The following is a 14,147-nucleotide window of genomic DNA, read 5'->3' on the forward strand; positions in this document are numbered from 1 at the left end:
TTACGACAACGGCCGGGGGTCTGTTATGGGTAGGGGGTTGCGCAACAAAATGGTTCCTGTTTAACACAGGTTGTCACATACACGGAAGGAGGTAAAGGCGTCAGCAACGACACTTAGGACATCTCTCAGTGCTCTAGTCTTATCACCAGTCACATTCACATTATTCACATGGACCATATAATGCAATGTAATGTAATGTAATAATGGTCCCTGAAACATCATTAATTCTCAACATAAACATTTTTTAAATCATTCATGTCATTTTCTGAGCTTTTCACCACCATAGAATGGTGATGGTGACCATAGAAATATGGGGAAATAGGCAGGAAAGGATCGAGTGACGGCCTAGTACCCTTTGTCAAGGGATTGCCGACAGTATATATGTAAGCTGGTTAGCTGATTTAAAGTAAAGACATGATACAGTAATAACTGAAGTTTAAATATGAAGTGTCTTGATCAGACACATGAGAGGTTGGTGGAGTTAATGTTTTTCATCTTTTTTACTACTCTTATATACCCTCTTATAGCAGTTCTACTGTTTTTGCATTCTGAACTATCTGTGTTAGCATTAGCAGAACAGACTATTATTAGCAGAGCTAATTAGTTGGCCCTGTGCTGTAGTCTTTTATTCAGAGATCTGTTCATGAACAAGCTGATGCTTTATTATTGGCCTGGATCGGGGCTGGCTAGTGTTGTAGGTCAGGAAGCCTGTAATTAATTTGTTGCTTGAGATCAGTGTTGCTTTGGCAACAGAATTGGAACCTGCGATTCAAACCTACGCTGGCACACGTGCTGGGTGGACTGGCTGTGCGTCTGCATCAGAAACGGCTGGCGTCACGTGTGAAACGTGTTGCTTCTTGCTTCTTGCTTCAGACAATTCGGTGACACGTGTGAAATGCGTCCTATGTGCTGACGGCGACACGGCGCCGCCAACGGCGAGCACTTCACTTCCTCTCGTGTCCTGCTTTTGGACGAAGGCCGAAAATGCCGAACAAATGACTGGGAACGCACAACTTGTATGCAGAGCTCCACTTGAGAGGGAGAGACTGCCAATAAAAGAATCAAAGTTCATCCATGAATCAGTGCTGAAGTGCTTTTTAAAAAAAATAACCTTCGCCCAAGCTTCTTCCAAACAGTTATTGTCTCTCCACTGGCCTTATGAGCCATTTGGCTCTAGTGCTCCTCCAACACACTCACTTGATGCTGTTTACTAAAGTACTTGGGCTGGGGATCGATTTGGACCTGGTCGTTGTTGGTCTGTGGCCTAGTGAAGCAAGCAGAGTGAAGAAATTAGCTTGTTTTCACAAACACATACAGTACACAAGCATTATTTGCTCATCAACGAAACAAACAATGCTCATGTTTACTAAACGGTCTTCGTCATGTTTCATCATATTCTCACAACAAATACAATCGTTTCGACTTTCTTTCTTTTTGTGCTTCATTCTATCTGAACCGCAAAATCATTGAACAACATAGCATAGCATAGTTTAGCATAGCTTAGCATAGCAGCAACATAGAATGTAGAGTAGCAGAATGTAGGCTTTGTTGACATCTGAAGGTTTTCTGCTCCCAGCAACCTCCAGCATGCATAATGCATCTTGAACTTTCTTACTATTTCATCCTGCTTTCAATGTAAATGCACTCTTTCCTTCTCCTTGTCTTTGGGTCCTCTGGTTGTGTGTGTGTGTGTGTGTGTGTGTGTGTGTGTGTGTGTGTGTGTGTGTGTGTGTGTGTGTGTGTGTGTGTGTGTGTGTGTATGGGGGGTTAAACTCGTGTATGTTTGGGCAGGTGGCGGCGTGGCATGAACTCACTGAGAGGCATGTGATGCGAGGATGGAGATCACTGAAGCATACCATAGCAGCCACACACACGCACACACACACACACACACACACACACACACACACACACACACACACACACACACACATACACATACACACACACACACACACACACACACACACACACACACACACACACAGTATGGTCCCATCAGCCATTTTAAAAGAGACAATCTGGAGCTCATCACAGCACTCAACAAATGGGTGGCGCATGCTTTGCACTGTCTCACTGTGTTTTATTGCTGTTTTTTAAGAGTGTAAATTAACATTTTTTTTTTACGATTGTAAATACCGTAATCATCATTTAGCAGTGCATTATGCTGCTTTTGTAAAGACCCTGTGCATCTAATTTGTTGTGTTTTTTAGGTCAGGTACTCTCAGGGTTTGAAATGAGTACTTCTGCTTCTCACAAGGCCATCGCTAACGTTATTATGATCATCAGTTTTTATAATGAATAACAAAGCTTAGAAAATGGGTCACTTGCTCCATATTAAAAGTGAACAAACAGTCAAGTAGACCTTGAAACTCCGGTAGTCAGGTAAATCTCGCCACCTCTCTCTACCTTCAAACCGACCCTGGCTCGTGTCCTCTGTCTGAGTGGGCTCACGCTAGACTGGACCGAGCCGTAGCACTGAGATGAGAGACGCTGTTGAGCGGCGCTGGCACAGTCACTGGCCAGCCTGCTGACCTCACTGGCCTGCTGACCGCACCGGTTGTCCTCAGGAAGCGCTGTGGCCAAACACAGACCCATCTGTCCCATTTGTCTTCTTTGCAGGAGTTTACTGTTTAGAGTATGAGCATAGGAGCGCATGAAAGGGGAACAGGGGAGGGCTGAGGTGGTTTTGTGGGGCTGTTGGAGTGTGAGAGGGGGAAAAAGTGCCCCATAGGTGGTTAAAAGTGTGAAATGGCAAATTGTTTCTTCTCAGGAATAGGGAAGATGGTGAGATAGGATCAGGGAGTAGTGGTGGTGTGTTTATGGCGGGGGGGGCGGGGGTGGCAGAGAGCTTTTAAGTGCTGAGCACTGTAATTGCCATCTTTGTGTGCCCATTCTGCCAACATTTTCTCAGAGCGAGGGCCCCGGTGGTGGCTCCGGTGACAGGCTTGTCAAAACACCGTGGCTTATCCGGCTGCTGTTGCGCCGCTCGGCGCGGTGCTCAATTCAGCCTGGCCTTTTGAAGGACGCTCCACTGGCAGCTGAGGTCACTCTCTGGAGAGACAACAGGCTTGCATCTGCATCTCTTTAGCTGTAAAGAGGAAACTGGGGTACAACATGACAGACAGGTTTCATTCATCGCTAAGGGTGGACGGTCCTACCCCTTTTTGTATTAACAAGACAAACAGAGTTGAAGGAAAAGAAATGCATTGATATATTGAAGGAAATAGATTGTTTTTGCTTGTCTGATTGTAGGTGTTAAAGAATTTAAATAATTGCTGCCGTCTTGACCAGGACTCCCTGGCAGAAGAGACACTGTGTCTCAATGGGACCTTCCTGGTAAAATAAAGATTAAATTAAATGAATAAAATAAACATAAAATGGCTTCATAATAGCTTTAAAACCAGTTTGTTGACATACGTATGAATAAAAAATGTGTTATGTTTTTGGAATCTTTAGAATATACAGTGACACTTTACCACATTAAAATCTAGAGGAAAAACACTGTAGGTGTAGCAAGATTGGAAGCAAGGTGTCGCTAAAAGGAAAAATACTGGCCCTTGTTTTGAAGATGGAGCTGGTGAGGTGTGTGTGTGTGTGTGTGTGTGTGTGTTTATTTGAGCATGTCTGTGTATGTGTGTAGGGTAGGGAGGGATGCTGACCTCTCCCCTAATGACAAGTGTGTGTGTGTAGAGACTGTAAGTCTTCACTTCATTGCACAGACACATACACACACTCACAAACACAGTATCTCTGGGTAGAGCTCTCGCGCCTGGAGGACCATTTGAGGTGCTCATCATAGAGTCTCCACTGATTGGCTGAGCTGGAGCTGAGGGCCGCCTCCCTCTCCTCTCCCCCTCCCCCCCCTGCCTCACTCACAGGCGAGATGCGTTAGAAAAGACCGAGGCAGCGAGAGGAGGGAACAGAATCGCTGCAGCCACGAGACTGCACACACACAGCGCAAATCCAGCACCGAAGGCAGACACACTCGGCTTACCCTCCAGGGGATCTAACACACTCTCTATTGCACACACACTCTCATACACACGCACACACACACACACACACACAGATATACAAGGATAAAAACACTCACAGTTGTCCTGGTCACTGACGAGCCTAGTGTCCACAGATTGCTACCTTGCCCCGGAGAAGTAAGCAGCACGCGACCCAGTGTGCCACCACCACACCACCACCACCACCACGTGCCTGTGCCAACCTCAAGAAGGCAAGGGCAGAGAGAGAGTGGCAGAGGGACAGAGAGGGACAAGGTTGGCAAGGAGAAGGACTCAACTCAGGGCAGCCAGCTAAAGCTCCGCACAAGAGGAACGTTCGGCCGTGTGACGGAGAGAGAGAGAGAGAGAGAGAGAGCTGAAAGCAAGAGAGAAACGAGGCGAAGCACTCTGTTGCCGGGCACCAGAGAGCTGAACGCGCTCCCAGCAGACGCACTGCAGAAGCATCTGAGGAAGAGAACAGAGAGAGACGGAGAGAGAGAGAGAGAGAGAGAGAGAAAAAACGAGAGGAGTAGAGAGGAGAGTGTTTCCGTGGCGATAGAGTCCGGAGATGGGCAGACAGAGCCAGGATGCCGCGGCGGTAGCGGTCAGCGGGGGGCCCAACGCCCGCATGCAGCGCTCACAGAGCCGCTTGAGCCTGTCGGCCTCGTTCGAGGCGCTCGCCGTCTACTTCCCCTGCATGAACTCGTTTGATGAGGAGGACGAAGGTAAGATGAAGACACCGAGCCCGAGCAAATGATGGATGCTGTGTGTGTGTGTTTGTGTGTGTGTGTGTGTGTGTGTGTGTGTGTGTTTGGGTACAATGAAAGTGTGCTGTGTTTATGTATGTATGCATGCACCTGTGTATATGTGTGTAAGTGTGTGTGCGTGTGCGTGTGTGTGCGTGTGTGTGTGTGTGTGTGCGTGTGTGTGTGTGTGTGTGTGTGTGTGTGTGTGTGTGGTAGAGCTGCTGGGTAGAGTTTGGGGCACCAGTGGGGTTGTGTGAGGTGTAAGGAGGACTCTGCACAGAGACAACGCTTCCATCTGCAATGTCATGTTCAGCCTCATGTCTCCCTGATTGGTGGGGAATCAGTAGGCTTACGCCTGAATCATGGCTGTTGTTACGCTGTCTGGTGGTTGGTTGGTTGGTTAGTGGAGTATGCTGGGGGTCTTGTATGCTTCCTTGGAGTGGAGGTTGTCATGGAAGCGCATATGAATGAATCCCAGCATGTCTGTCAATCAGAAGACTTTAATTACAAACATCAGGTCAAGATGCTGTGTGCTTGCGCACACCGTCCTATGCTTGAGCCCACGGCATTTCTAATGCAGTTTGTTCAGGAAAGAAACACTACTGTCTGTAATTGTGTTTACAGGACTGCATGCTCAGTAAATCCATGCTTAATAGGACTGTTCCAAGGTCAGCATCCTTGTTCATATACCGGCCCATCTGTGAGTGTAATCACATTACGGCCACTGTGCCCTGCTGGTCCTGCCGAGGAGCTGTGTAACACAAGAAGAGCGTGCTGTCTGCAGCTGCAGCGTCCTGACCTTGAGGAGGAAGTCTCGTTCTTCTCTCCTCTCTCTCTCCTGTCTCGCTCTCACTCATATTTCAGATGCGCAGGCTTTTTGAGACGGCGAGATGGAAAATTACTCGCCCTAACAACCCAATCCATCTGACCTTTGAATTATTAACCTCCTCTTCTCCATATTTCTTTGAAGCCCTTAAAGCCCCTATCTTCATGCCCCCTGAGTGCAGCACTGTAGCTGCCCCATCTAAATGCCCCCTGAGTGCAGCACTGTAGCTGCCCCATCTAAATGCCCCCTGAGTGTAGCACTGTAGCTGCCTGGCAGCTCTAGCGCTTGTAGCAACTCTACTGTAGGTAGCACCGATTGTTTTCTTTTTTTTTCTCGTACCGACAGTACTCGGTGACCTCGAGAAACAGAGATCTATATGAAAATTGCGGGATTCTCCTTTAAAAAGCCAGCCCCATTTATTGGCAGGCAGGGGGTATGTTAATTAGGAGCATCCTCCATGCTGTATGTGAATAAGGCTTTTCATAAAGCCTGCCTATAATCATTGTAATACCAGACTCCCCAGGCAACTAGCTACACAGCTTTGGAGGTTGGAGGTTGAGCATGGGGAAAAGTGCCTTGTGTTTGTTAACTAAACTTATAAACCTAAACTGACATTATTTATAAAATGAATTATGGTGAAATGTTATGAAGAGTGACTTTTTAAATATTCGACAAACTCAAATTTGTTTTGTGTCAGAGTTAGTGTTAAGGTTGAAGGTAAGGTATACTATATTGTCCCCTAAGGGACATTTGTCTTGGACTCCAGCCACGGCATCACATAACTTACAGTATTACTCAACAAACATGACACACAACATAGATTATACATGTTCTTCACCTAAAGAAAGTGCATCACACATTTCCCAACATGCTTAATGGCAACACACATACCTACATGACAGAGGTTGCAGCTCATACAGAAGTGTGGTCAAACCTCATGGGTACATTAATAAAATGGAGAATGGAGATGGAAAAAACAGTAGCAGGTTAGGCCACCATATGTTAAGTCCAATAAATCAGAAATAAATAATGAATCGTAAAACATGAGTTGGTTGTTGTCTACTGGTGGCCTTAGAATTTTCTGGAAAAGCCGGATGCCACTGTAGATTGCCCTGTTGTTTTATTAGCTATTGATCGTGCTCATGAATGGGAGCAGCGTCACTCTTTGAAGTAGCCGGAAGCAGAGGCGGGTGACATTGAATAGTGTGAACAGCTGTGTGTTCGTGTGTGTGTGTGTGTGTGTGTGTGTGTGTGTGTGTGTGTGTGTGTGTGTGTGTGTGTGTGTGTGTGTGTGTGTGTGTGTGTGTGCTTGCGTGCTTGCGCATGTGCAATGACCACGACTTTCAAAAACCTCTCCCCTAATGCTGCTGACTCGTCCTGCCCCAGGAAACACTGAGCGCTAATTGTCGTTAACGCTAAGCGGCCATCTCTGGCCCTGTTTGTCACAGTGTACAGGGGGTCACCCCAGTCACTTTATCTGTTCGCTGGAAGAGGGATGCTGTGAACACTAGCAGCCCTCTTAAACGGCCTCCGAGTGGCAGGCCGATAAAGGGGGCTATGCAGACAGCCACTTGATACGGCACTCGCTCAAGTCTCTCCGTATGGAGTGCCGCCCTGACTCATGCCTATACGTGCCGTGCGTGCCCACTGAGCAGGGCCCTGGGCATTGAAACCCTGGTGTGTGTGTGTCACCCACAGTCATGGAGTGCATCCAAGGTGTCTGTGGACATAGTTCATGCTAACACTTGACAAAAGAAGTGAGACAGCACTCACTCAAGCAGAGGCGCTGGGCATACCTTGGTTTGGTATTGTACTATTTATTGATCGGCGTTTCAGCAGACGGCCTTCATCAAGCAGTCCATAAATAGTACAAACAGAAAGGTGTGTACAGCTCCTCTTCATTAGTTTGACACATGCAACACTTTAAATAGCACGCGTACACACTTTTTGCATTCCTCGAAGGACTCTGTGTCAAGTCTGTTTACAGTCGTGGTGCAATGTGGCTTTATTGGTGCTTCGCAAGTCACGTAACAGAGGCTGCTCTGTGATGGGCAGTTGGTCTTTACGGAGGAGCAGGAGGGGGGTCTGGGTGAGAGCCCAGACGGTGGGTCCCTGGGTAGCAGGAGCGTGGCCCTGTGCGTCAGCCGCTCGGCATTCTGGGCCGCGTGTGGTGGCTGGGTGCCCTGTCACATCGATGGGAAGGAGAAGAGCAGCAGGTCTGATGGAGGAAGTCAGCTGTCGTCTCCTATCAGCAGAGCGAGGCTAGAGCGCTGTGTGTGTGTGAGTGTGTGTGTGTGTGTGTGTGTGTGTGTGTGTGTGTGTGTGTGTGTGTGTGTGTGTGTGTGCGTGTGCGCGTGCGCGAGTCAGTGGAGCGGAGGACCACACACACGGGCACCAAGCGTGCATACACACACACACACATACACACACACACGCTCTCTATAATATACACACACACTTCCTCTCTCTCTCTCTCTTTCTCACTGATACACACACACACACACACACACTGATATGCACGTACACATACACTGGACACACACACACACACATACACACACAGAGTTGTGGATGTAAATGCACATGTGCACACATACACAAACAAACAGGCAGCTCTCTACTCCCTCGGGGTAACTTAACCGGAAGAAAGGAGAACCATACTTGGCGTTCCTTATCTCCCAGATGCTGGTCTGCGTTCTGTCTGCTACACACACACTCACACACACACACACTCACACACACTTTTGGTAGGAGGTTAGGAGGAACGTGCCAGAGAGGCTGTTGTGGAGAGAAAGCCCACTTGTGGATGACAGATAGGAAGTTGGTCATCTGCAGAGTTGTTTGGGCAGAGTTGACTGGCCTCCATTCCACTGATAGAGGAGGCTGGAGCTTTGTTGCTGCACTCGAACATCACGCTGAATCTCATGGTGCCTGTTGATGCCATGATGATGTTCCAAGGCCTAATCTCTTGGTGTCTGTCTCTCCCCCCCCCCCCCCTCTCTCTCTCTCCCCCCTCTCTCCGTCTCTCTCCCTCTCTCTCTCTCTCCCCCCTTTCTCTCTCTCCCCCCTTTCTCTCTCTCACCCCTTTCTCTCTCTCTCCCTCTCTCTCTCCCCCTCTCTGGGAGCAGCAGGGGGTAAGAAGCTGCGCAGCACCATCCAGAGGAGTACAGAGACGGGTCTGGCCGTAGAGATGAGAAGTCGGATGACCCGGCAGGCCAGCAGGGAGTCCACCGACGGCAGCATGAACAGCTACAGCTCTGAGGGAAAGTGAGTTACACACACACACACACACACACACACACACACTACACACACACACACTACACACTACACACACACACACACACATGCTGTCATACACACACACACACTCACACACACACACACACTACACACACACACACACACGCTGTCATACACACACACACACACACACACACACACACACACTCACACACATGCTGTCATACACACATGTGACATTACTGTACATGTAGGAATTGTCCCCTCAAACTGTTTAGTACAAGATAATCAGAAGTATTCTGCTGTAGTGGCAGAAGTATTCAATTTTGTTTCCTCTGCACCTGACTGAGATCTGTATCCATGGTAACCATTTCCGTGTCCCTTTTCACAGCCTCATCTTCCCTGGCGTGAGGCTCTCGTCCGACAGCCAGTTCAGTGACTTCCTGGATGGGCTTGGACCCGCTCAGCTGGTTGGACGGCAGACGTTGGCCACGCCCCCAATGGGTAAGTCCAAAGCCTCCCTTGTCTCTGGAATGCTGTGTTTGTTAGGAGGAGTGTATGCATGCTCCTCCCTGAGCCAGGGTATCTGGGCTTGTATTTCATGCTAATGTTGTTTAGACTTCTGTAAAAGCATTTTCAATGGGAAGGAAAGAATGGCATGAGAGGAACCCTTGCTTCTAAATCGGTACCACTGTGGATCAACACTAGACTATAAACAGAATCCAGAGTTCCATTCCTGGCTCATGGCTCATGTCTGTTGGTCTGTGTGTGTGTGTGTGTGTGTGTGTGTGTGTGTGTGTTTGCAGGTGATATTCAGATTGGAATGGTGGAGAAGAAAGGCGCCCTTGAGGTGGAGATAATTCGAGCCCGTGGCCTTGTGGGAAAACCAGGTTCAAAAGCACTGCCAGGTGAGTCCTAATCCACATCCTCACATACAGCTGGGTGGACACCAAACAGAGACCACACCACCTGTCACATCCTGTCTTGAGGTTCTTCTCAGAAAGTACATAGTAAAAGGCTTTAACATTCTATTTAACGAGGACGCATTAAATAGCGTACACTTAACTTTAGTTTAGTTAGTATATGCCTAGTATATTTTTTGCCATTTCACTATCAATATTACAGTAGTTAAACAGAAATGTACGCATATTCCATCCGATGAAAGTAAATGTGATGATGATATACTGTAGGTGTATTACTTGTGGTGAACACTGGGTGTTCTCTTGCAGCCCCCTACGTGAAGGTGTACCTGCTGGACAACGGAGCCTGCATCGCCAAAAAGAAAACTAAAGTAGCCCGGAAAACACTGGACCCCCTTTACCAGCAACAACTGCAATTCGAAGAGAGTCCAAGCGGGAAGGTTTTACAGGTATGGTCTACAGGCCACTGAAAGACATTTAATTGGGTTGCCAAGTTTTTTTTTTTTTTTTTTTTAAGATTCTATAGTCAACTGTATTTAAAAGTTCAACATGGTATGAAGTATGACATGGCTGTTCTTCATTCCAGGTCATTGTCTGGGGAGATTATGGGCGCATGGACCACAAATCCTTCATGGGAGCCGTTCAGATACTCCTAGACGATCTGGACTTGTCCAACATGGTGATTGGCTGGTTCAAGCTCTTCCCTCCCTCCTCACTGGTGGATCCGACGTTGGCCCCGTTGACTCGAAGAGCTTCTCAATCCTCATTGGACAGTTCGTCGTTCGGTCGCTCGTAGCAGTGCGCGCTAAAGAAGGTAGCGTTGTTGTAGCAAGCCAGAGGGTGGAGCATAAGAATTTGCGACAGGTCACATCCCCCCCGGTTACACTGCATGCTTGATGTTGTGTCTTCTGAGCCTGTTTCTTAAGGGGTAAAAAACAGTGGTCCTGTGTTAAATCGCAAAAAAAAAAAAAAAATCATCGCACACATTGTGCGATTGAAGAGCGAGACCCCTTCACCGTCATTCCGTTGGTGAGTGCAGGGGTCACTGGCAAATGGAGGAAACAGGAAGTGGACTCCTGTAGCTGAAGGTATCCCACAATTCCTGGCTTCTTGTCCTCTTCAAGCCATGAGGGGTAGATGAGAACCGCTAACGCGTTGCTGAGTTTTACAGAAGGCCGTTGTGTGTTTTTTCTCTCTTTTTTTTAAACAAGGAGAAAAAAAATTGTTAGGTCTTATTTGTTCATTTTTATTTTCTTGTTATTTGTTTTTTTATTATTATTATTATTTTCGATATGGGTGAGCTAAATGGGGTAACAGTGTTCCAGACTGGAGGCTCGGTCATGCCATTCCACCAGCCTTCAGCTGCGCTGACTGACAAGAGGGAGGACGAGAGGATGGGATCAAAGAAAGATGTCCAGAGAGTGGACGGCCCTGACATTTCCAACCCTGCCTCCCCCTGAAATGTACACCGCCCCAAGTCCACCAGAGAGACTTGAAAAAAAAAGTTCGAAAAGGCAATACAAAGATGGCGACCATGAACTCTCCTGAGTAGTAGGACTTGACAACCCAGACATGAACTTTTGTGATCCAATTGAACTGTTTCTCTGTTGATATATTGTATGAAATTTAAATGAGGAAAAAGATGATTTTTTTGCATGGACACAAATTTAGCTGAACTTTAAAAGTGAAAAAAAAAAATATTTTCTTGAGGCTGCTACTTGCAAAAAAGAAAATAAAAAAACACAAGACAGAACAGCCATTTTCAACCGTTTATATTATTTTTAAAGATAAATTTCACTAGTGCATGGTTTTCAAGGGGAGTGAATGCCACAGCGTGATTACAGAAAAAAAGATACCTTGTTTATCGTCCTTTAGAAATCCTGGTCTGTATTTTTACAGACAAGCAGTTGACATGCAGTCTAAAAGGAAAATACGTTTGGGTTATTTACAGTAACAAGTCAAATCCTGTTTATGTGACAGAAGTAAGTAAAAGAAAATAAATGTTTTATTATTTCCTTTATTGTAAAGGCACAGGCCTTTTGAGGATGAACATGATGTATTGTATGTCCCCCCCCCATCTCCCAGAGTAGCCATTGTACTCACTGCAACTGTTGTCGCCCGGCCCCTTCCCCCCTCCCTTCCTTCCGACCCCCCACCCTCACCCTGATTTCATTCTGATGATTCCGAGCAGACAGTCTATTTTTCGCTGCTCCGTAAGGTTTTAAAAATCTGTATTTGGGATTTGATTTGTTTAAATCAAGCATGTTGAAAAGGATTTTCTGCAACATGGCTTGGGCTCACCTAACAGTAACTCAGCATGTTTTGATAAAGATGATATTTGGGGATTTGAGGGAAAAAAATGCAGTTTCTTGTACAGTGCATGTCAACAATGTTTTGTTTCTCCCTCACCTGAAATTGAACTCAAAAATTAGGTAATGGAAATCAGCTCTTGAACATGATCTGAAAAATAAACAGATCGGCAAAAGTTAATTTTTTTCCCCTTTTTTTTAAAGAAACATTCCACCTCCTAGACTTTGTTCGACAGTTTTGAAAGACAGGTCAAATGTTTTAAATCCCAGTGGTGGTTGACATGAAGTGCTTTTGGTTGCATGTTTATTTTGTTTCAGTATTTTAACAAAAGGTTTTTACTAGGATATATGGCAGCACAGACGCCAAAAATGGGGCAGTGCTGCTGACCTTTCTCGGCCTTGTTGGTGAAGCCATGACTAAATCACTTGCGAAGGGAAATTACCTTAGGATATTGCCACAAAAAATAGTTTTGTTCTGTTTTGTTTTGAAAAAAGCGTAAATAAATTAATTTAATATATTTTTGTTAATTTAATTATAAGCCAAGACCAATTATTTTTCATTTTTGCTATTTTTTGTAATTATAAATAGTGTATCTGGGAGGTATCAGAATCGTATAGCTTCAATGTCTGAATGACAATATATTGAGACATTATTCCTTTTCCATTTAAACAAAATGATATATTTTAGTGTTCATTCTATACCTTGTTGCTGTAACAAGCTATATATTTCCTTTCTGAATTGCATTGTACATACTAGGTGTCCAATTTCCTGGGATTTGAGTAAAATGAATAAGCATAAATAGACAAAACCTACATTAAGATCTTTCTGGAACAGGGATAATGTCTCTAATTGATGGCAAAGACATGTTACTGACCCTTTTTGAATGCCTTCTCTCTTTTTTTCTGGTGCAATGTGTTCATGCCAAGGCTATGTCTTGGTGAAGTATGGTTGAGTACAGAGATTTATGTAAGTTATTTTTCAAATTAAAAAAATAAAAAATGGATATAACACTGTACCGGTGTCCCAGTCCAGTCTCAGAGAATAGGCATGTGTGCCTGCTTGAATGGATGACTACTGACTACACACACAGCATCTAGCCTCTTCCTCTTCCTCTTCCTCTCCCTAACGTTGAATCACCTGATGATGATCTCTGGCTCTTCACACAAAGATAAAAGATGTACCCTGTTAGCGTTATCTTGACTTGAACTAGTAACATATCTTATACAAGTATTGTAAAATAACTTTAGCACTGATAATTTGGGAACATTAACTTGTATTCATTGTAGCTGCTCGCTTGTTGCTAGCTGATGTTAGCAGTGGTACCAAATTAACAAAAACATAACATAATTCATCTTGCATGACTGATATGAGCTATACTCTCAATGACTAAATGCAATGTATTTTTCTAAACGAATCTCATCATCAAGAAAAAGGCTACTCAATGAAGTCGTGTTGGATGACATAGCTTGGTACTGTATGTCGCGGCTACTGTCACTGGCGATATGGACCCTTTCATCAATAAAAACAAAAACAATGCTTGAATGTTCTATTTGGGCCCCAATCTACTTCCTCTGGTAACATATGGAATGTTAAAAAGGAAATCTTGTGGGACCAACTATGATGCTGATAATGGAACTCTCTTGAAAGGGTCCATACTCATGGAATAGGAAGCAACTAAAGAGAAGTAATAAGTTGGATGTGATATACAATCTCATCGGCGGATGGGAGAAATTTTCTCACAGTAGACCTTTAACTCAGGATGGTCACACTGCCATATAATTAAATTAAGTAAATTCAGTCCAGTGCATTAAGCACCATTGTAAGTGTGACGATGAACCCCCACAGTAAAGTTTTCACTGCAATGAACATGTAATCAGAAAAGTGTGTTTTCTAATCTATCCACACCCTAAACATCACCACTGAGAGGAACAACAGAACTATATTCCCAGCTCACACCCAAGATGAAATATACCACTTCACAGTTGAGAGTGGCTCCTCTCAAAAACATGTTTCAAGTTGGACTTCTGTAGGGCTTATCATCGGAATGTAGATCTTTGATGTGCTGAAGATTCTGTTATTGTACAGTATGTTACCGTACATTACAGTT

At 45.3% G+C, this 14,147-nt stretch overlaps 1 protein-coding gene across 13 annotated transcripts in view; it reads left to right on the forward strand.

Annotated features, from left to right (window-relative positions):
- The window catches only part of LOC121720173 (regulating synaptic membrane exocytosis protein 2-like), a 91,991-nt gene extending 80,917 nt beyond the window's left edge, over positions 1-11,074 (forward strand). For 12 of the 13 annotated variants that reach the window (XM_042106098.1, XM_042106099.1, XM_042106092.1 and 9 more), the window contains 5 exons: positions 8,696-8,834; positions 9,202-9,314; positions 9,617-9,718; positions 10,040-10,179; positions 10,317-11,074. In XM_042106098.1, the coding sequence (XP_041962032.1) occupies positions 8,696-8,834; positions 9,202-9,314; positions 9,617-9,718; positions 10,040-10,179; positions 10,317-10,526 (704 nt within the window). In that variant the 3' untranslated portion in view covers positions 10,527-11,074. Of the gene's footprint in view, positions 1-3,891; positions 4,721-8,695; positions 8,835-9,201; positions 9,315-9,616; positions 9,719-10,039; positions 10,180-10,316 lie in introns of those variants that run through there. The other variant, XM_042106104.1, reaches the window with a different exon arrangement.
- Positions 11,075-14,147: the final 3,073 nt, after the last annotated feature.

This window comes from Alosa sapidissima, chromosome 10 (genome assembly GCF_018492685.1).
Source record: "Alosa sapidissima isolate fAloSap1 chromosome 10, fAloSap1.pri, whole genome shotgun sequence".
Classification (NCBI taxonomy): domain Eukaryota; kingdom Metazoa; phylum Chordata; class Actinopteri; order Clupeiformes; family Clupeidae; genus Alosa; species Alosa sapidissima.